At 34.4% G+C, this 22,307-nt stretch overlaps 1 protein-coding gene and 1 long non-coding RNA gene across 8 annotated transcripts; both read right to left on the bottom strand.

Moving 5' to 3' along the window:
* Window positions 1–1,449: 1,449 nt before the first annotated feature.
* Window positions 1,450–8,879, bottom strand: LOC133699080 (uncharacterized). Its single transcript, XR_009843232.1, has 3 exons — window positions 8,454–8,879; window positions 8,322–8,345; window positions 1,450–1,789 (listed from the first exon to the last, which is right to left on the bottom strand). It is a non-coding gene; the product is annotated as an uncharacterized LOC133699080 (long non-coding RNA).
* Window positions 8,880–9,726: 847 nt separating this feature from the next.
* LOC133699762 (uncharacterized) lies at window positions 9,727–22,010 on the bottom strand. Of its 7 annotated transcripts, none has more exons than XM_062123200.1 (11): window positions 21,828–22,010; window positions 20,892–21,070; window positions 20,245–20,417; window positions 17,641–18,062; window positions 17,496–17,565; window positions 11,981–12,327; window positions 11,353–11,804; window positions 11,075–11,231; window positions 10,800–10,961; window positions 10,621–10,709; window positions 9,727–10,206 (listed from the first exon to the last, which is right to left on the bottom strand). In XM_062123200.1, exons 2-11 carry the CDS (start codon window positions 21,002–21,004, stop codon window positions 10,056–10,058), a joined length of 2,136 nt encoding a protein of 711 aa, XP_061979184.1. In that variant the 5' UTR covers window positions 21,005–21,070; window positions 21,828–22,010; the 3' UTR covers window positions 9,727–10,055. The 7 variants fall into 7 exon arrangements, with proteins under 7 accessions (XP_061979184.1, XP_061979182.1, XP_061979181.1 ...); XM_062123198.1 differs by having other exon boundaries at window positions 11,075–11,234; window positions 20,892–21,099; window positions 21,828–22,009; XM_062123197.1 differs by having other exon boundaries at window positions 11,075–11,234; window positions 21,828–22,009.
* Between the last annotated feature and the right edge of the window lie 297 nt (window positions 22,011–22,307).

The following is a 22,307-nucleotide window of genomic DNA, read 5'->3' as shown; positions in this document are numbered from 1 at the left end:
CTGGGCTTGTGTAACTTGTGGTGACTATACCTATCATCACATGTCAAACAAGTTTTGGCATTAAACTAGCCATCATGAAGAACTTGTTTGTCTTTGGCAGTGTTGGATGAATCTATGGGTTGTTGTAAAGTTTGTAAAATAAAGGTTTGCTAGTAAGCTAACCCACTGATAAGGTTCCTTAACTCTATTAATCCAGCTTTGTGTGATGATTTGATGTCTTTTTGTTTTTTATTGTAAGATTATTGTAGCTGCATCAATAGCTCATGTAATCCTCTATTCTCTTGATGTCTTGGGATCTAGTGTTAAGTGTCATTACTTGAGTCTAAATTTAATTAAGATTGTTCCTATTTAGAGGATTTAGTAAGTTAGAAAATAGTGCTAGTAAATATATTTTAGTGAAACACTCACCACTATGGAAAAAGAAGAAGAAAAAGAGAGAGAGATTCTTGTAAATGTTAGTTATTCATCCATGCTTCATTCCAGAATAATTTATATTAAACTACTACTAATATAGCCAAAACTGGCAAACAAACTCTTAGCTAAGGATAACTAATACTAATATTAACTTAAACTATGCGTTTTATATTACCCCACTTAAAATTTTCAACGGTCATCTTATTCAAATACCATCAGCCCTAATTCTTAATTCTTCTTTCATCTCAGAAATGTTGAACTGTAACACCCTCCAATATACTTTAATACATCAGTAAAAAGCTTTGCATAATCTTCTGATGAATGGGTCATCCCAAAGGCACAAGAACTATAAAGCTAAAAGGACTTATCTTATATCAACAGTTTAGCCTCATATTTTACATGCACTATAAATCGAGTAAGCAAATGCTCATTTCTAAATGTAACCATTATTACACTTTTAAGACCTAACCTATTTTCTCCCACCAATGCATGAACTTGATCCTCGTGATCCATATCATTAAGAACAACAAGAACTCTTTTGTAACAGAGCATTTCTTTGATGAAAATCATTTTGTTTTTTTTATCAGAATGTAAGAATATATTATAGATTAAAAGTAACCAGGCTGGAATCAAGCTAGTTTATATACAAACACAAGCCTAGATGGGAACCGCAGTAAGCTAAAAAATCTAGCAACTATAGAGAACAGACTCCCCATCAAAATTAAGTCTTGAGAGACTAACAGGTTAACCTAGGAACCAATTAAAAGGCGTCGAAGATAACTAGTCCTCAAAATGAGCCCACATAGCAACAAAACTACAGCACATCAATAGAGAGAACAACCATGAAGCAAAAACAAAAACTTGTTAAACAGCCCAAATGAATGACGATAGCCAGTTGAGGAAAACACCGCTGAATCTAGACTTTTCTAACATCCTAAGAGAATCTCTACAATCATGAGCCTCTGGAAGGGATACCCGACAGCTAGGCAAACAATGACTAGTTAGTTGTGCATGCCCATGCAAACCAGCAACCCAAACCAAAACAGACAGTAGTAATTAAAGCCATGAAATAACCCATCAGAAAATACAGTCCCTAATGGAAAGGACATTAACCAACAACAATAAAAGAAGGGTCTCTTTCATGAAAATAAAATATAGTGTAGAAAAGTATTTGAAATCATCGAAAAATGAAGTCCACTGAGTTGTGAGATGTTTCAAAGATTCTCTTATTTCTTTCCTGCCAAACAAGATAAACCACAATCTCGAAGGAAACCCTCCTCATCTTAAAGACAAGGCCTTTCTTTCTCGATGATAGTCCTCTAATAGCACTGGTGAGGGTTGACATCCTCCTGTTGATATTGAGCCAAGACTTGACCTTAAACCATAGGAGAGAGGTCCAGTTGCATGAAAAAAAAATGATGGGCATGGGATTCAGGCACTTGTGAGCAAAACACACAAATGAAAATCATTTCCTTTGTCTACACTAGTGATGACCCTAAAAATATTTTTTTTTCCAAAGTTTCACAAAGCAATCATTTTTTGTAACTGAACAAAACCATCGGGGTCTTTTGAATGTTCTTTGACATGAGAAAAAAAGTTACTTCCGTCAAATTTACGGGAGAGCTAATTAAATACAACTTTTGCTAAAGTTGTCTTACCTAGTCACCCATTTCATATATGCTCACAATGCGACTATAATCTATAACAATTCTTATTAGGGCAATAATATTATCAAGATAAGAATCAATAACACAAGGTGCTTAGGAACATCTAAACATTCAGGGCCCAGTTTAACCCACACATCTTTCATAATATTTTGGATAAATTTTGATTCGTGTTTATTCATATAAAAGAGAAAAAAAATAAAAAAATTGATCACTCTTATTAAATATTGGGAATCAAAGCTAACAAGTAATTAAGTATTGTATAAGGATAGATCATATCAGGCTTGTATTGGTAAAAAAAACTTGTTATTGAAAGAAAAGACATACCAATTTGCTATAGTATTGAGATCCTACCTAGAGAGAGATAAAGCCTTTCTTAGAGTTTTTCTCCAGCTGTTGACCTTCTTCAATTCCTCATTAAGGAATTCTTTATGCTTTTAAAGAGTTTCTACAAAACTCCTTTTAAAAGATTGGTTGAGAAGTAAAAAGAGGGTTAAAGTAACTAGAAATTTATTCTATTGCAATAAACAAGAAGGTATGTGAAGACATTAGTGAAGAATAGATGTAATAGATCTATGAAGGATCTGCCTTTAAAGGAGAAGATTAAACTTCTCTAGTTTTCATTCTCTCTTTCTCTCATTCAATCTTTTCCTTTAAAGAAAATGGTAATTGTTTTAGAAATTACTAAAAGAAAAGGAAGAGAAACGTGTATGACCAGGATGTAACCCTGGTCTCATAAATCTCTATCAATGGTGGCAATTTCATATACCATGACAACTGTCATGGGGATTAACTAATTAGAAATTTGGAAACACTGTTGTATAGTAAAACAAGAATCTTCAATGAAAATCCAAAAACAATAGTGTATACAAGGAAGGCATAGTCTTCTTTTAATAAGTCCATAATCTCATCTTTTAGAAAATTTGTTTTTAGTTTCAATTTGAATTTTGAATTTAGCTTATAAACTCTATAAATTACTTAAAAGATAGCCTAGAAATAAATGGAATTTTTTAGATACTGGACTTAGTCCTTTGGAAGCCTGGCCACCTCAAATTGGTCACCAACAATTTATTTTCATTTCAATTTAGTCCTTATAATCAAAATCTCTTTCCAATTAAAATCATTAATGCTTTTAATTGTACCATTACAGACTTCCATTATCCTTATAATTAAATCCAAGAATTCAATTACCTATTATTTATTACAAGTGGTATCAGAGTCTGGTGATCCATAGTGAAAGGTACATGAATGTCTAAATTGCTTGAAGTTGTAGCTAGTATGAAGCTCCAGCAGGAAGAGCAGTAGCAACAATAACAGTCCCAACAAAAGGTGTTAAAAGATTTAGTTCATCAATTGCAATAAATTTCAAATAAAGTGGATAATATTGCCAAAGTGCAAGGAAAGAAACCAATTGAGCCCCTCTAAACACCCTAATTACATTAGTGAATGTTCACAATCAATAGGAGTTTGAACCATAAGGAGATCAATAGTTAGAGCAAAGGCCAATAAAATTAGATTTCCCTCAATTCAATGAAAAGGATCTCAAAGAATAGATTTATAAAGCAAACTATTATTTTAATTATCACAACACTAATCCAAGACACCAGTTATTTATGACTAGTTTTCATATGAAAGGCAAGGCGATTATCTATTTCCAAGAGATGGAGGAGTCTAGGATAATGACTAGTTAAGAATCGTTTGATAAGGCATTACAAATCAGGTTTGAGACCTCATCTTATGATGATTTGATGAAGGCCTTAGTTAATTTTAAACAATCTTTAATTATGGAAAGTTATAAAGCTCAATTTTAGATCCTCTCATATAAGGTTCATGGGCTTTCAGATTCTTATTGATTAAGTTGCTTTCTCAATTGGCTTAAGGATGAAATTAAAATGGTTAGGATGTTAAACCCATCTAATTTGGTGGTAATCTATGGTTTGGCATGAATGCAGGAACAAAATCTAACAGTAATAAGGTAAAGTTGGTGAACCATTCCTATATGGACTAGTAACAGGCCTAATACAAAAATAGTATTAAGGTTGGGCTAATACAGTTTAGTTAGTATTTAAGTTGAATCTAGCCCAAATCAAGGATAAAAGAGATAATGAACTTTTTTTAAAATGCAATAATATATAGAGTTCAGGTCATAAGTATAAAGGGCCTAAATTATTCTTGATGGAGGAAGATAATAAGACTAAAGGAGATGGAATTATTTTTTTTTATCAATAGGGGATCTTATTGATTTGGGATATTCATACGAGTCTAATAGGAAAATGGAAATTTCTCAACATATTATTATTAGAAATCTTAATCCTAGGATGATGAAGCTCCAAATAAGGATTAACAACCAATTATTAATGGCCTTTATGGATACTATAAGTTCTCATGACTTTATACATTCAAAAGCTGCTAAGAGGTTAGAGTTGGACATCTCAACCCATTAGCAAGTTAGGGTCAAGATTACAGATGGTATAAGGATCACCAATAAAGGGTGCTACCTAGATTTTAAGTCCTCTCAAATAGGATTTTGGGAATATATTAATTGAAAGGTTTAAGCCCTATTCTATAGGTTTTGCAACTCTAACAATGAAATTCCACGTTAGAGGAAATAAGTTATTGGTTAAAGGTATTGGGGTTTAGGAGTCTGAGGTAAACTATAGACTAGGTTTTCTAAAAAAACTTAAAAGAACAGTTAGGGGATTGATTTTATAGATATGAAGCATAGATTCAAAAAATTTAGTCAAATAAAGGATTTTTGAATTTGTTCAAGGGTTACTTGAAGAGTTTAAAGGGCTACCTCATAAAAGGTTCCATAACCATCCAATTATACTTAAAGAGGGCACTTCACCAATTAGTGTAAGGCTATATAGGTATCCTTATTACCAAATAGATTGAATATAGAAGATTGTCAAAGAATTACTATAACTAGGTACCATTAAACTTGGTCAAAGTCTTTTCTCTTCAATAGTGTTATTGGTAATAAAAGTTGATGGAGCCTAGATGATGTGTGTTGATTATAGAGCTTTAAACAAGGAAACAATTAAAGATAAGTTTACAATTCATGTGGTTGAAGAACTCCTAGATAAGCTATATAGGTTAGAATTTTTCTCAAAACTAGACCTGAGATCTAGATTTCACCATATCATAATAAAGACTGAAAACATACACAAGATTACCTTCAAGACCCATGAAGGATATTATAAGTGTTGTGATGTTGTGATTACACTAATTAATTACTCTAACTTAAACAAATAAAATAATATAGAGCAAGGGGTCGATCTCATGAGGAAGATCTAGTTTGGTTCTTTATGCTAAATGATTAAAAAAATATGAGGGTTTGAGATTAGCTAAATCATGCTATGGTAAACAAAATAAAGTATCAAACTAAATTAAATAAATCAAAATTAGTAAGAGAAAAGCCTTGATCTCAAGTAAACATCCACAAACTGAAATCAAAACTGGTAATTGAAACGATACGTTAATTTATATTTTGAATATTTATCTTTACTTAATATTAGTCAGATAACTAATCCACAATATGATGTTGGCACTAGTAATTTAATTAAATAGCAGCTTTAAGAACTAGATAGGGTGATAAATCTTGACAAAACTTTTGAAATCTATGATTGATTTAATTAAATATTTTTCTAAGATTAACAACATAGATCTTCCATAATTATTAAACTTAGTCTCTTAACAAGTTAAATATCACAACTTTGGTTTTGATAGCAAACTTAGCAATAGATTGGTTAAAATAATAACTTAGAGTCCGCTCTAACAATAAAACTAAACAATTATAGAAAATAAGTATAGGAAATCATTTATATTCATCATATAAACTGAAAAAAAAACTAAAATAAATATCACATTTTTTTAAATCCAAAGGCTTTTGTATCCTTTCAACCAAAAAAAATAACTTAGCCTTGCATGATTATTGAAAAAATAAGGAAGAGAAAAGATGAAAACATAATTTCAGGTGTAGAAAAAAAAGGTAATAGTTTTTCACCTTCTTCACCTCTCTCTCTCTTTCCTTTTTATGAGATAAAAAAACCTAATACCTACCTTCCTACTAGTTCTTTTTTATTAGGAAAGAAAAAAAAAAGAGTCCTTTCCAAATCTATATTTTAGTATAATAACTACTTTCCTATAAAAAAAAAAAGAAAAATAGTCTTCTATGAAATCTTTAAGCTTTGACTTTGAACTTAGTGAAGTTAATTTGCCCGTGTAAAGACCTTTTTCATATGAACAAATAATTTTCATGTCGGTTTGGATGCTTGGGAAGAAAGTTGAACTTGTTTCTTACAAAACACATTTGTTAGCAGAATTTATAAGTTGTCTTAAGAAAATCATATCTCTCTTATATGAGCTCTTGTTCTGCTACAATTTGATAAGTTGATAGGTGTTTGAGTTAGAAATCCAACAAACTTGAGTTTGCAACAAACAAACTTCTCTAACTCAAGATATTCAAGTTGGAATGATCGAAGATCAAAATTAGCAGAATGCAAGACTTTTCTTTGAAGGTTGCGATTTTCATGCTCTTTCTTGTTTTATTTGTCTTGCCATATATGGATAGAAAGGTATGAATGTTAGTTTTTAATGCCACTAGAATCACTTGATTTCCACCTCTAAAACTCAAGTTTACGCAAAACATCGATTAAATGTCAAATCTGCCAATATTCAACATGGGTTGGAACATAGTCTAAATTTTATCTTCAAATTAATTATTTTCGAATCTTATATCCAAAAGTACTTTCAAAACATAAAATAAAGAATATTAAGGTATTTTATATATAAAACATTGTTAAAATACTAGGTAAATATGGGTAAGACTATCGAATAATATGGTTGCATCAATGAGTTTATAGTAATGCCTTCTAAGCTTACCGATGTTCCATCCACCTTTCAAGTTTTGGTGAATGAGGTATTTAGGCCTTACCTTAGAAAGTTTATTCTAGTTTTCTTTGATGGCATACTTGTATATAGTAAAACTAAAGAAAAAAACTTAAATAATCTAAAAACAATCCTAAAAACCCTAACCTTTTTTAAGTTATATGTTAAGATATCTAAATGTAAGTTTTCATGTGAGAAGATTGAGAATTTAGGGCATATTGTTTCTAAAAAAAGGTAAAAGCAAACTCAAGCATGGTATAAATCATGCTAAAATGGACTAGCCCCACTAATCTAAAATCACTTAAAGGGTTTTTAGAGTTGACAGGGTACTATAGAAGGTTTATAAAAAACTATAGGACCATAGTAGGACCCTTAACTAAGCTTCAAAGAAAAGGAGCTTTTTTTTATGAGTTAGTAGAATTGGTTTTTGATAACTTAAGGGTAATAATATCTAAACCTCTAGTTATTACTCTACCATGTCTTAAGTAGTGGAATCGAGGTTATTAATACAAAGGACAAACTATTATCTTATTTTAATAAACGACTCAAGAGGAAATAATTGTATATATCAACCTATGGGAAGTAATTCTCAGCTTTAGTACTAACTATATAGAGGTGGAGGCCCTATTTATTAGAGCAACTATTTAAAGTCGAAATAAATCAACAAAACTTTAAATGCCTTCTAAAATAGAATGCGATAATCCTAGCTCAATACAACTGATTTACTATAATAGCCCAATTTTCTCATAATATGTCATGAAGTCATATGGACTGTCAAAAAATATTATCACTGAGAGGAGCCCTACATTTACTAGTAAATTTTAAAGTAAATTATTTAGGGTTTAATAAGTCTAACTGCACCTATCTTCAAGGGTAAGTTATTTAGAGTTTAATAAGTCTAAGTGCACCTATCTTCAACTTAACATCTTCAAACTAATGGCTATTACACCAATTACCATGCATCTTCAAAAATCTACTACAAGTCTGTTTAGGATTGTGGTAGCGGTTACAGTTTAAAGTGTTTTTCACTTAGAAATGTATTAATATGATGTTTTTTTTATTTTAAAAAAATTATTTTTTATATTAACACATCAAAACAATTTAAAAATATTAAAAAAATATTAATTTTAAATAAAAAACTTATTCAAAATTTTAAAAATATAAGTTAAACCACTAACCAAACATACTATGAAAGTTTATGGTTATAACCCACCAAAATTAATGAAGCAAAATTAATGAAGCAGTGGATACGCATTTGAAAAAAAGATTTGAAATAATTCAAGAAAAATCTACCAAAAAAACACAAGCAAAATAGAAACTTCAGGCCAAAAAAAAGGACGGACGAAAACTTACAAGAGAGAGACTGTCTATCTCAAGCTTCAACCATACCAACAATTGGGTTTGCATAAGATAAGGAATCAAAAGTTAGCATTCAGTTATTATGGTCCATTTTAAATTCAATCAAAGTTGGGTCAAGTAGTTAACCGGTTGGAGTTGCTTGAAGAGACATGAATCCATCCCACTTTCCACATATCATTGTTGAAGAAGATGATTGGTTCGAAGGAACATCTGGAACCCAAGTTGCCTCCTTTTGGCTTGGAAGGAAAACTCAACCCAAAACCTATCGAAGTCTTAGGAAGCAGGGAGTGGAGATCTAAACGAAAGACTAAGAAAGAAATTTTGGTTAGGTGGGAAGGTCAAGGACAAGAGGATGCAATGTGGGTGGAGGAATCGAGGCTTAAGAGGGCTTACCCTCACCTTGAGGGCAAGGTGTTTTAAAGAAGGGGGAAATCATAATAGATCCATAGTGGATCTGCCTCTAAAGGAGAAGATCAAACTTTTCTAGTTTTCATTCTCTCTCGTTCACTCTTTTCTTTTGCAGGTTAATGGTCATTGTTTTAGAAATTGCCTTATGACAAATGGGAGCAACGTGTACGACCATGACTGCTTGCCACACGGGTCAGTTAACTTGGAAAGTTGGGAACGTTGTTGTATAGGCAAAACGTCAGTATATAGAAGGAAAACTTGGTCTTCTTTTAACAAGTCCACAATCTCATCTCCTGGAAGATCTGTTTTTAGTTTCAATTACTTGAAGAGATTACCTGTGTTGAAGAGCAACCAATCTTGGGATATTGAATTTGAACTCCTTAATTCGCCTGTTAAATAGAGACTACAGACCAAAGAGAGGAGCCCTGAACAAGCTCTCTGTTCCTATGGAAACTTCCTCCCTTACCATCGTTATTTCTATAATCTAATGGCGGCAGCCTGAAGAAAATACAAATATTCAATTGTATTTTGAATTAATTTTTGTAGAACAATATTAAATAGTTCATTTAATTTGTTTCACTTAACAGATCATTTCAGATAAGTCCAATAAATGACACTTGATTTTCTGGTGAAATATTAAAGAAATTTTCAGATTTTGAATCAACTGAACAAGTTGAAGAAGATAATAGGATGCACCTTAAAAGGGGCTAAAAACCCAAAGAAATTTTAAAACTTTATCTTAAGAACAAATGGAAACTAAACTTCATATGCGAAAGTCTGAGAATCATGAAATGTATGGCATGAGGCTGTTGAGACTAGTTGCTCTCTGGTTCGCTAGTTGTCTGAGACTCTCAGAAGTTGTCAATGGCCACCTGCTTTTGACATTAAGATGTAAATTACCAAAAACAGAAAAATACAAATTAATAAGGGTACTCTACTACTCCTAGAGAAAATAACAGAAATGTTTAAATACAAAGCATAAAACAATGAATAGAGAAAGAACTGTCTTAACAAGGTAAACCATGCCATTTACAAAAATTGAGGCTAGTGTCGATACAAGATTGTCAAACGTTAAGAGGGAATGGACAAAAAAATACTCTCCCGTCCATGTTCTCTTGATGGCCACTGCCCCTGTCCCTTTCATTACTCCTACCTCACTCATCGCCCCAAGATTCCGACCAACAAAATAATGAATTGCCGATAACATAGTAAAAATCTCTTACTCTCACATATCCCACATTCCAACCTTAAAATATTTGTATAGGACCTAAGCTAAACTCGACCAGAGATTGAGCCTTTGAATATAATCGCAAAACTGTGTCAGTCTTCTTTCCACCTGTTAACATAATTGAGAAAAGCATTAGCAGGATTCTCTCTTGGTAGTGCACGGACACGTGTAGATCTCCTATGCACAGCTTCCTCCAATGCAATTTTGGTAGCCAAATCTTTTGATCTCTTCTGGAGTTCCAAGCTGGTAACAAGATTGAAGAAAAGTTTATAGGTTAGGCACAAATGAAGAAAGAAAAAAATTGCATGGCAGTGCTGTTAGCAAGCTAATTTCTTCAACATTAATGAACAAAAAGTCCTAAGCCTTACACAACATTGGCAGAAAGGGTCTAAAAAGCTATCTCATTCCATGGCATGTAATTCAGGAGTTCGAATTCAAAAAGAAAAGTCGCAGGCTATTTTTGTTCTGTTGCAAATTGGATATAGCACCATTCTTATGCAAGTGACTAAATATCAGCTACTATTCTATGACAATCAGTTGAAGAGCCGCAACAGGGACTGTTGGACCATTCAATAACGAGTGATCATAGGTTTCAACTAGGGACCATTTTCCAGATAAAAACAAAGATTGTTCTAAACGCATTCAACAATCACTCACCAAATTCTACTGTAGAATTTCTCCACCTGCTTTTGAAGAGCCCTCTCTCTCACACCCTTGGGGTTCAGTGAGCCCATCAATGCATCAATCTGTTCAAAAGTGCCCAGTCTGATTCCTTCAAATGGGAGAAAAGAAACGAAAACAAGAGTGGATGGATAAAAGTTATTCAGAGCCGCTACCTCTTCCTTGCAACAATAACAGCCCCAAAGCTTGGAGTCAGAACTCTCAACAAAAACCCTCCCATCACGCTTGAACCACCAATACCTGTTATAATCTCTGTCTTTACCCAGAGGGTTGGTATGCAGGATTCGTTTCTCTAGCTCACGTTCAAAATATGCTCTCTGTGGTATCATACAATGTCAAACCAAAAAAAGAAAAATGAGCACGGCGATATGAGCAAGCATAAACACATGCAGACATACACAAGGGACAAGGACAGTAAAAGATAAATAACCCTTCGCTCTTTGATGCTCCATGTTGATGCAGCAATTTTTTCATCCCTCAGCAGTAGCAATGCTTCTTTTTTGGTTAAATCTATCCCCTTTTCTGCTTGGCTTTCCATACCCATATTCTTCTTCTTGCCTGTTTTCTTTGATTCAATCTCCAAATGCCTCCTGTCACGGTCCAAATTGTAATAAGCATTAGCCATGTTTACAATTATTCTTGTGTCCATTTCCATGTGTAAGTGTGTGAGCTTGTGCACTGACATGCAAAAAAGAAAAAAATTGCAACCTGTTGTTTGATGCATGGTTTGGTCTGGTTGAAAAGGCTTCTCCCTTGTTTTTTGCAATCTGCCCGTTCTGACCACTGTGATTCCCATTTGACAACACAGGTTGATTGTTTCCTGTGCTATCCACACCATGCCCATTCGTTGCTCCATTATCAACAGACTTGGCCTTCAACCATTCTTTTTCTTCTCTTTTTTTCCTGCCCTCCTCCAGTGCTTCCCCTCTCTTCATTGATAAGAGTACCTGCCGCTCTTCAACATGCCCAGCCAACTTCTCCCTTGCGATATCTGTTTCAAGGACTTGATTAACCAATTCTCTTAAGATTCCTAATTTGACTTGAGCATCGAGAAGGCCATAGTGCCCCCGCTTAATTGTTGTTATGTGAGTGGATAAATCACCGATGTTGATGATCTCTAAGAAATCACACAGATAGTCTGTCCAATTAGTTAATGTTATCTGTTAGAAAACAAAAAAAACAAAAAACAGAGGTCATCAACAGCTAGCACAATGAAGGCGTGGTACAGAGAAGCTCCACAGAAGAACAAGGAGAAACAAAATTTTGTGGCTAATGAGGAAATCCAGTTTTAAACAGAATTAATTTCCAGAATAGCAAGGGAATTGCTGCACTTTACCTTCAATGCTCGGGTTCTTTTCTGAACAGCTGAAAAACATTCATCTTTCTCACTTTTTAGTAACCGAATAAGAGAAGAATGTGTTTCGACAATGAGATTCACATTGCTACCCTTACGGCAAATGGCATTTTCAAAATCTTCAAGAGAGAATGGCCACAAGTGCAACAGCTTACTAAAGGAGGATAAAAAATCCCAAACCATTAGAAGATCCCCAACACCATCCATTGGAACATTAAAGTCCCTAGAAGGCAAAGGGCGGACTGTAAAGACTGGATCATCTGTTTCAGGCTGCACCAAAAGATCATCAATTGGATACTTGATAGGCTCTTCCTTTTGATGATTATCTTCTGAAAGTTAAAATACAGCGATAAAAGAAATGGTCAAGTGATGATTTATTTGATATGCATGACCTTAAGGGAATTTTAACAGCAAGATTTCTGCTCAAGTTTCCTACCCTCAATAAAAGAGACAAAAAAATATATAAAAAATGCTTAAAAAATATAAATAGCATATTGTAGAATAAATAAAAGTCAGGCCAAATTTAAAAAAGAATTAGGTTGCTTCTGTTGAAGATTCTGAAGTAATTACGGCAGATTTGAAGCTGTTTTGTTGGGAGTAAAAACAGAAAGTCAGATATCCATTCCTATAAATCAGAACCTAGCAATAATACATATTTATGTGTAGTTAATAGCTGTCCTAATATAGATATGTAGATGCTGTATATATTCAACAATTCATTATGAAATAGAGTGAGAAGTCAGAATTTAACAACTCTCCATATGATATCAGAGCCTAAACTGAGCCTATCTTTTTTTTAGCCTATCTCTCTCTACATCAGAGTCTAAATCTGGGATTCCTCCTCTCCCATTCCCATCTGTCCTGACAATTCTAGTCACTTGCTCTAGTAGACCTGTCCAGATCTGAAAAAACATGTCTGAAACCACTACAAAAGAAACCCAAAAATCAGGGGAATTCCAGAGTTTACAGTCATCCTATAGACTGAATGGAAGAAACTATCTAAAGTGGTCACAGAAAGTAAAAACCTTTCTCAAAGGAAAGGGAAAGATTAATAATTTGATGGACAATCCTCCTAGTCCAGAAGACCCAAAGTTTACACTTTGGGATGAAGAAGACTCTATGATTATGTCATGGCTGTGGAACTCTATTATGCCAGAAGTTTGTGGGCCTTATATGTTTCTGGTTACAGCAAAAGACATATGGGATGCAGTGAGACAGACCTACTCTAAAGTGAAGGATGCTGCATTAATCTATGAGATTAAGATGAAGCTTTCAATGACCAAACAAGGTAATATGATGGTTATTGAATATTACAATATTATGAAAAGTTTCTGGTTGGAATTGGACTATTATCAGGATTTTAAGATGCAATGTAGTGAGGATGCTGTGATTTTAAAGAATTATGTAGAAAGAGAAAGGATCTTTGAATTTCTTGCAGGACTCAACATAGAATTTGATCAAATGCGAGTCCAAATACTTGGAAAGGAATCCCTACCCTCACTCAATGAGGTATTTTCAATAATAAGGGCTGAAGAAGGAAGGAGAACTGTGATGCTTGAGGTTCCAAATACTGAAGGTTCTGCTATGATGATAACTAATAGCAGAAACCTAAGTGATGCTAGCAGAAACCAAAGTGATGCCATGAATGGTGCAGAAGTGGTGAAGACTGAAGGGAGAAAATTCTTTAAGGATGATCAGTTTTGTAACTATTGCAAGAAAACAGGTCATACAAAGGAGACCTGCTGGAAACTCCATGGAAAACCACCAAGGATGGGGCGTAATGGAGGACAAAAATGGAACCATTCAAGAGGACATGCACACTTAACAAATTCAGAAGAGGCAGCACATGAGTCCAGCACCCTAGAGGTGAGAGAATTCAACAAAGAGGAGATTGAACGCCTAAGAACCTTACTCAACACAATGGAGAAACCATCTGGATCATGCTCTCTTGCTCAAAATGGTAAATTCCAATTTCTCATGTCTTTAGTGCCTCAAACAAGAACCATTCCAGCATCTAGGTCATTGACTCAGGTGCAACAGACCATATGACTTATTCTGCAAGTGCCTTCACATCATATCAACCCTGTCCTAGCAGTAAGAAAATCACAGTGGCTGATGGATCTCTAACCACAGTTGCAGGCCAGGGAACAATCCCTCTTAATCCTGAATTTACTCTTAAAAGAGTATTACATGTTCCTAATCTTACTGCAAATCTGTTGTCTATCCGAAAACTAATTAAAGACATAAATTGTAGTGTAACTTTCTTCTTTGATCACTGCATATTTCAGGACCTAGCTACGGGGAGGACGATTGGGCAAGCTAGAGTCAAGGATGGGCTGTACATGCTTGGAGTGCAAGGCAGCAGTAGTAACTCCCCTTCTCTATCATTCATTTCAGTTAATTCTAATAAAACTGATGTTTGGAATCATCATCATCATTTAGGACATCTATCATTTAAGACTCTTAGGAACATGTTTCCATCTTTATTTAAAAATCTTGATGTTGAACAATTTCATTGTGAAATCTGTGAATTTGCAAAGCATCATAGAGTGCCTTTTCCTATAAGTGATTCAAGATCTGTGTCTCCATTTACTATAATTCACTCGGATATATGGGGTCCATATAACATTCCTAATATTTCAGGAGCAAAAGGTTTTGTAACATTTATTGATGATTGCACCCGAATGACTTGGGTTTACCTTCTTAAAAGAAAATCTGATGTGAGTCATATCCTTCCAAACTTTACAAATATGATAAGGAATCAATTTGGGGTTAGCATTAAGGGTTTTAGAACTGATAATGCTAGGGACTACTTTAATCAGATTTTATCATCATACTTTGAAAAAGAAGGGATTATTCATCAATCATCTTGTGTTAATACTCCCCAACAAAATGGGTTGGCAGAAAGAAAAAATAGACATCTCCTTGAGACTACTCGAGCTCTACTTTTCTAGCATCAAGTTCCAAAAAATTATTGGGGAGAAGCAGTTTTAACCTCTACGTATTTGATAAATCGAATACCTTCAAGAGTTATTGGTTTCAAAAGTCCTTTAAACTATTTGTCAGAATTCTTTCCAAAGAATAATTTTTATTCTAAAATTCCCCCAAGGATCTTTGGGTGTGTCACCTATGTTCACATTCATAAACATCAACGAGACAAACTTGATGCTAGAGCTCTTAAGTGTGTTTTCATAGGATATATTCTATCACACAAAAAGGTTACAAATGTTATCATTCATCTTCAAAGAGATTTCTTGTGTCAAAGGATGTAAGTTTTAATGAAAATCAGTCTTTCTTCAACAAATCTTCTCTTCAGAGGGAGGAAAACAACACAGAAGATAAGACTAACAATGACTGACATTTTTTCATTCCAAATCCCATCTAGGCAGCAATCATCTCCCATTTCACCATCTTGTGAGTCTCCAAATATTACTCTGCAGGGAAAAACTACTGCTGACAGACCTCTTCAGGTATATAGAAGACGGATACAACCTGATTTGACTCTCTTGCAAGCCCAAGAATCCGAACCAGAGCAAGGTAATGAACTTTCTCATTCATCTCTACCTATTCCTGACCTTGATCAGCCAATTGCTATTAGAAAAGGAAGAAGAGAATGCACTAAGAATTCCTTATATCCTATAGCTAATTTTATGTCATTTCAAAAGTTCTCACCATCACACAAAGCCTCTCTCAAAAATAAACACCATACCTATCCCAAAAAACTTATATGAGGCTCTAGGAAATGAGAATTGAAAAACTGCCATGAGAGAAGAGATGAATGCACTAGAGAGGAATCAAACATGGGAAATAGTTGAGTTACCAAAAGAGAAGAAAACAGTAGGGTGTAAGTGGGTTTATGCCCTGAAATATAAAGCTGATGGCAGCCTAGAAAGGTATAAAGCCAGGCTAGTTGCAAAAGGATTTACACAAACATTTGGGATAGACTATCAAGAGACATTTGCTCCAGTTGCTAAGATGAACACCATTCGAATTCTGTTTTCTTTATCTGCTAATCTTGGATGGTGTATGCAGCAATATGATGTTAAGAATGCCTTCTTACATGGAGAGTTGGAAGAAGAAGTTTATATGGATCCACCACCAGGATTCAGTCACTCCCTTCTTCCCAACCAGGTCTGCAGACTAAAGAAGGCACTCTATGGCTTAAAACAGTCTCCTGGAGCCTGGTTTGAAAGGTTCACCAAAGCCATGGTTTTTATGAGATATCGGCAAAGCCAAGGAGATCATACTTTGTTCATCAAACACTCCATTTCAGGGGAAGTTACTATTCTGATTGTTTATGTTGATGACATTATAATAACAGGTGATGACTTTATGGAAAGAGATAAGTTGAGAAAGAGACTTTCAGCAGAATTTGAAATTAAGGAATTGGGGAAGTTGAAATACTTTCTTGGCATAGAAGTGGCACATTCAGAAAAGGGGATTTTTATCTCTCAACAGAAGTATATTCTTGACCTTCTAAAGGAAACAGGAATGGTTGACTGCAGACCATGTGAAACACCTATTGATCTAAAGCACAGACTTGAGAATGATGAGGAAGGAGCTACAACTGAAAAGGGTCAATACCAAAGGTTAGTTGGTAAGTTGATCTACTTAGCTCACACTCGTCCAGACATTGCTTATGCCGTGAGTGTGGTGAGTCAATTTATGCACAACCCGAAAGATTCACATCTCCAAGCAGTATATAGACTTCTCAGATACTTGAAGTCTACTCCTGGAAAATGAATTTTGTATAGAAATCATGGGAATTTGAACCTTGAATGCTATACAGATGCAGACTATGCTGGTGCATTAACAGATAGAAGATCAACATCAGGATATTGTACTCTACTGGGAGGAAATCTTGTGACATGGAGAAGCAAAAAACAAAGTGTTGTGTCAAGATCAAGTGCAGAAGCAGAATTCAGATCAATGGCCCTTGGAATTTGTGAGTTGCTATGGATGAAGATTATCCTAGAAGATTTAAGAATCAAGTGGGATGAACCAATGAAGTTGTACTGTGACAATAAGTCTGCCATTGCAAAAGCACACAATCCAGTACAACATGATAGAACTAAACATGTGGAGGTAGACAGACATTTCATCAAAGAAAAGTTAGAGAGTGGATTGATATGCACTCCTTATGTGCCTACCGGGGAACAACTTGTTGATATACTTACTAAAGGTGTTCAGAATCCTGTGTTCAAAAACACCTTAGACAAGCTGGGAATGAAAGATCTCTTCCATCCAGCTTGAGGGGGAGTGTTGAAGATTCTGAAGTAATTAAGGCAGATTTGAAACTGATTTGTTGGGAGTAAAAACAGAAAGTCAGATATCCTTTCCTATAAATCAGAACCTAGCAATAATACTTATTTATGTGTAGTTAATAGCTGTCCTAATATAGATATGTAGATGCTGTATATATTCAACAATTCATTATGAAATAGAGTGAGAAGTCAGAATTTAACAACTCTCCATAGCTTCTATATTTTTAACCTACCTTTCTTGGTGGCCTCAGCTTCCTCGGCTTCTACTTTTTTCTTCTTAAGTTTTCCAGAGTCTTTTACCTCCTGGACATGATGCATATAAGCCAACATGATATGTGATGAACTCGAAAGACCAAACAAATGTTACAGTATATTTACCATTGCATCTTTCTTTCTTTTATTATAAACTACTCCATCCTGAATGAAAACTTTGCCTTTTAGATCTTGCGGTGGATCCCTTGATATTTGATATTTTTCTGCCAGTTTATCATGAAGCACCCAAGGAAAACTTTGGCGTGTAGATTTCCGAATAAAAGGCTTCAAACTGTTCCTACTGAAAGGGGATTTCTTCCATATCAGATCATCTCGGTTCACTACTGCAGTTTCTGTAACTTTTTTATTCCTATCAAGCCATGCTACCTCATATTTTGTTTTAACAGAACTGTCCTCCAAAACCTTTAATATCTTGCAAGGGCAGAGATCACCTTTCTTTCTCTTTCCATGCAATTCTGCCCCTACAAACAAATGTTCCTGCAACTTTGCTGCTATCATGTCTGCAAGATCTTTTAACGAAAGCATACCTGAGAAACAATTGGCCTGTGAATACAGAAACATAGATTATGTGGATAAAAGTAAAAGCTGAACAGGCATTCAGAGAGACCCAAAGCCAATAGTTGGATTTACAATAAACAATAAGCATGCATACCACTTTTTGATTTTCTCTTACATGCAATTCAGATCATATTCAATGAAAAACTTCCATTTCAAATTTGTTCTATTGCACCAATACATTGAAAAGTGACAAACCACCTACTTTGAAAGGAAGGAACAAGATTATAATTGAGAGTAACAATAACTCGTATAAAAATTCTAAGTTTGTTGATGTGTACAGTACAATGATAAAAGTGCATATGAAAACAGATTTGTAATTACATATCTCGCCAAAAAGCTTATCCTTAGCCAAGCATTCATAGAATGAACTTTATGCAGACAACTATTTCCTTATTTCATTTAAACGGGGTTGGGTGGGCCATGGCGTGAGCAGCATGCTTTCTATAATGTGTATTTTTTTACTTCTAGCAATTTGATGACTTGAGCAAAGAGGTTAGTTCATTGGAAACAGTAAAGAATATCAAATAAGTATCATCATCTGCAAACACATGTTATATGCACCTCGGGAATGATGTAATGGAATCAAAGGTTACTGTCACATTATATTAAGTAATATTATGAAAATACTTGCATAGTATCAACTATGATGATGGATGATTTTTTAAGACACTCTATGACTAGTCTTGCAATTCAATGTGGAATAGCTTGTTTAGTAGAAAACTTAATCCATGCCGACAGTATACCAGCAGTTAGAATAATATGTTCCACATTGACTAGCTCTTACTCTACTCCGTGAAAAGTGGAGTAGAGAGCATTCAGAAAGAGAAGCGCAAGTTCAGGCATCAGCAATTCCCAGTTCAGGAATATGGGATAAATTAGTAGGACTGGATCAGTCATAATCATTCAAGAATATGAAGGCTACAACTTTAAATATCCCAGGATACTGCAACAACAATTTGAAAACATCAAATTCCAGGTCACACCATTTGGGTTCAGATTGACAAATATAGCAAATGAAGACCAAAATTGTCAACTTCCTCGAGTACTCTGATCAATGTAGCTATTGGCTTATTCAATTACATGCTACTAAAGGCAACCTACATATTGACCCAATCCACTGGTACATACGAGGAGATGAGTTAAAATATGCCTAAACCTCATCTCCATAAAATCTAGTAAAGATACCTGCTATGCAGGCTACTATATGCAACTTGGAGGCCTGCTTTGCAAGATGCAAAAATAAGATGTGCCACCAATGCTGCATTGTGCTATCAGATATGTCAAATTTAAGGTATTTTCAAAACTAGTATGAATACTTAAAAGTGTCCAGCACCAGCATCCACCCTCGCATTGTAATGAGAAGAATCACCATCTATCCCTTCTTGACCTCTGAGATGTCATGACATGAAAATAAGGGCTCTTTCCAAGTCAAGATGCCCAAGTTTTCCCTTAAAAGTTGAACTATTTGAGAAGAGAAGTTTATGCATTGAACCTTAAATGGTATATGAAATGTTGGCATTGCAGAAAATTAATTAAAATAAGACAAAATTATACATCATGTTACTGACATGCTGTCCAATGTGTCCACGTTCTTTTGGCAAGGTTTAGAGTTTTGAAGCAGGTAAACTGCCAAACTAGAGCTTTGAAACTGCCAAACTAGAGCTTTGAAATAATGGATTACGGTACATCATGGATTGCAATTGCAACCGTTTTCCCTTGGGTCTGTAACACTAGCCTTTCAACATATGAAAGTCACGCAGACTTTCAACAATCATAAAAGATTCAAACATATAATCTGCAAATAGGATTCTAAAACATTGTTGAACATAAAATTGTACAAATAAAGAAAAAATATGAATATCAGCTGATGCATATATGCACGTACCTATGTCTCCATATGTCAAACATGTCAACCTATATATCCGTTTCCACACGGATCAAGAAAAGGCATAATTGTACAGTAAATCATGTGCCAAATATTCAACATGGAGCATTTGGGGGTCCAAAAGAAATCCATATTGTATGAGCATCAGCAAAGTAATCAATTATTGTGCAGCAGATACAAAGGACAGAGAGGTAAGAGAACAGATCAATAGAAGTAAAAAAAAGAAAAAAAGATCCATATTAATACATCAGATAGTTAGTTCTTACTAAACTGAATGGTGCGCAGTGCAGGGGTCATGAGCTCTTTGGGTATCTCTGGAACCTTCTCAGCTGCATGTTTTTCAGAAACTAATGCCTCTTCATAAGTCAAGTTACCTTTTCCACTAACTTTACATGTCCAAAATCTTTGGCGATACAAGTTTATCCGGTTCAAATATACTCTGATTCAAGCTAAGGAAAAAAAAAAACCAACTGGCAGTGCATCTTAAATCATACAAGATTCCAATACCTAAAAGGCCTCCACCAAACAGAGTTTTGCTTGCTTCCATTAGAAGCAGTAGTTCTTCTAGATACTAGATTAGAGAAAATGGGTTAGCCTACCAAATCGAAATAATTCATTCAGCCATAAGAATTCAAACTAAAGAAATCTCAGTTGACCCTTTATCTTGTTCAAGGATACCCTAATCCAAACTAAGGAAAACAAACTACTAGTAGTATCCATTTGGCTGCAGAAAAGAAACAAGAAAACTAAAATAACAAAGATGTGGATTCTATTATCCAATATCCCGAAGAAGACCTCCACTAAACAGAGTTTTCTTGGGCCTATTAGAAACTGTAAAAATGAAATAACTCATAATGCAAATCCAATTAAAAATTTCATACAATAATTTTGCAGAATTTTGAAAGAAGGATACTCATAATCTCGGAATATCTCTTTTGTGAACCGAACTTGGTGCACAAGCTCATTGGGCTCCAAATCCTTAGGAGGTTCCAGCAAAGTAAACGGCTTTTTCTTTAATAATGGCATTGTTGGAACCCACCCAGATCAGAAACCACAAAATCTCGCTATGTCCCAATGTCAAAACTTCAGTAACTGCACAAAAATACACCATAAGCAACCACCTACGCAATAACAAAAAATAATGTCAAATTATTGCAACATGAAAGATTGTTAACCAATCAAGAGGTAAAGATAATCAACTAAAATACATTCTTTGAATCACAATACATTCTTTGAATCACATTTTTCATTTCCTTATTTCATAATACAAAAAAATGAAAACCCAGATCAAATAAATTCAAGATACAGCAAAAGTTGACATTTTTTAACACATTCCCCTTAAAGTAAGCTCCTTTCATGTCCAATTCTAACTAAACTGTCCAAAACAATAAGTTTTTTCACATAGAAACCCTAGAAACGAGAGGGCACATTAAGTCATTCAATTCTAACAAATGCATAACAGGAAAAAAAATTGTCGCATTGATCCAAAGCATTACAATCACGCTTGTTTTGCAATAAATAGAAACCCACCATACTAAGACAGAAGAAACCCTAGAATTTATGCACCTTCACTTTCACTTTAGTACTCAGATTTTTTTTAACGAAAAAAAAAAGAACTCATTTGCCAATATTTATTTTAAAACTATAAAATGATTTCTTTTCTCTTATTTCACTGCCCCGGAACAAAACAGGAAAAAAACATTTGCATAACCAAAAAAAAAAAAAAAACTAACAATGCACCAAAATCAGGTTCCCGCCACTAAATTTTGAGCAAAATCAGTCAAGAAGAAGAAGAGAAACAGGAAGGGAAAAAAAGAGAGAGAGGGAGTGATAGAGAGAGGGAGCTTACAGGGAGAACTGGATTTGAGGAATGTAAATCAACAGAAAGAGAGAGAGAGAGAGAGAGGTGGTTCCTGACTCTCTGTTATTCTCTTTTTATTGTTTCTTCCTGTGGTTTCGAAGCTACCGAAAGAGAAGATGAAACTTGGCACGTTCGTTTTTCGAATGTTGCACATGCTGTCCCGAGTCCCTTCTCCGGGGAACCCAAAATTATAGGATAAATTGTCTAATTAGCAAGAAAAAAAACGAAATAATATAGGATAAAAAAACTTCAGCGAAATAATAAAGTTTAAGGATATTATATTTATAAGCACGATATTTCAATAGAAACCGCTATATTTTTCTAGATATCATTATTGTGACCAATGACAAAATTATAATTAATGTGTAGGTTTAGAATGTGATATTTATTAGTAGATTATTTTAGAAATGACTAGATATTTTAGAAAAATAGTGGGATATTAGCTAAAACAGTCTAATTATTTTCGAG

Source organism: Populus nigra, chromosome 7 (assembly GCF_951802175.1).
Source record: "Populus nigra chromosome 7, ddPopNigr1.1, whole genome shotgun sequence".
NCBI lineage: Eukaryota > Viridiplantae > Streptophyta > Magnoliopsida > Malpighiales > Salicaceae > Populus > Populus nigra.
This window is presented reverse-complemented; position numbering and strand designations above follow the sequence as displayed.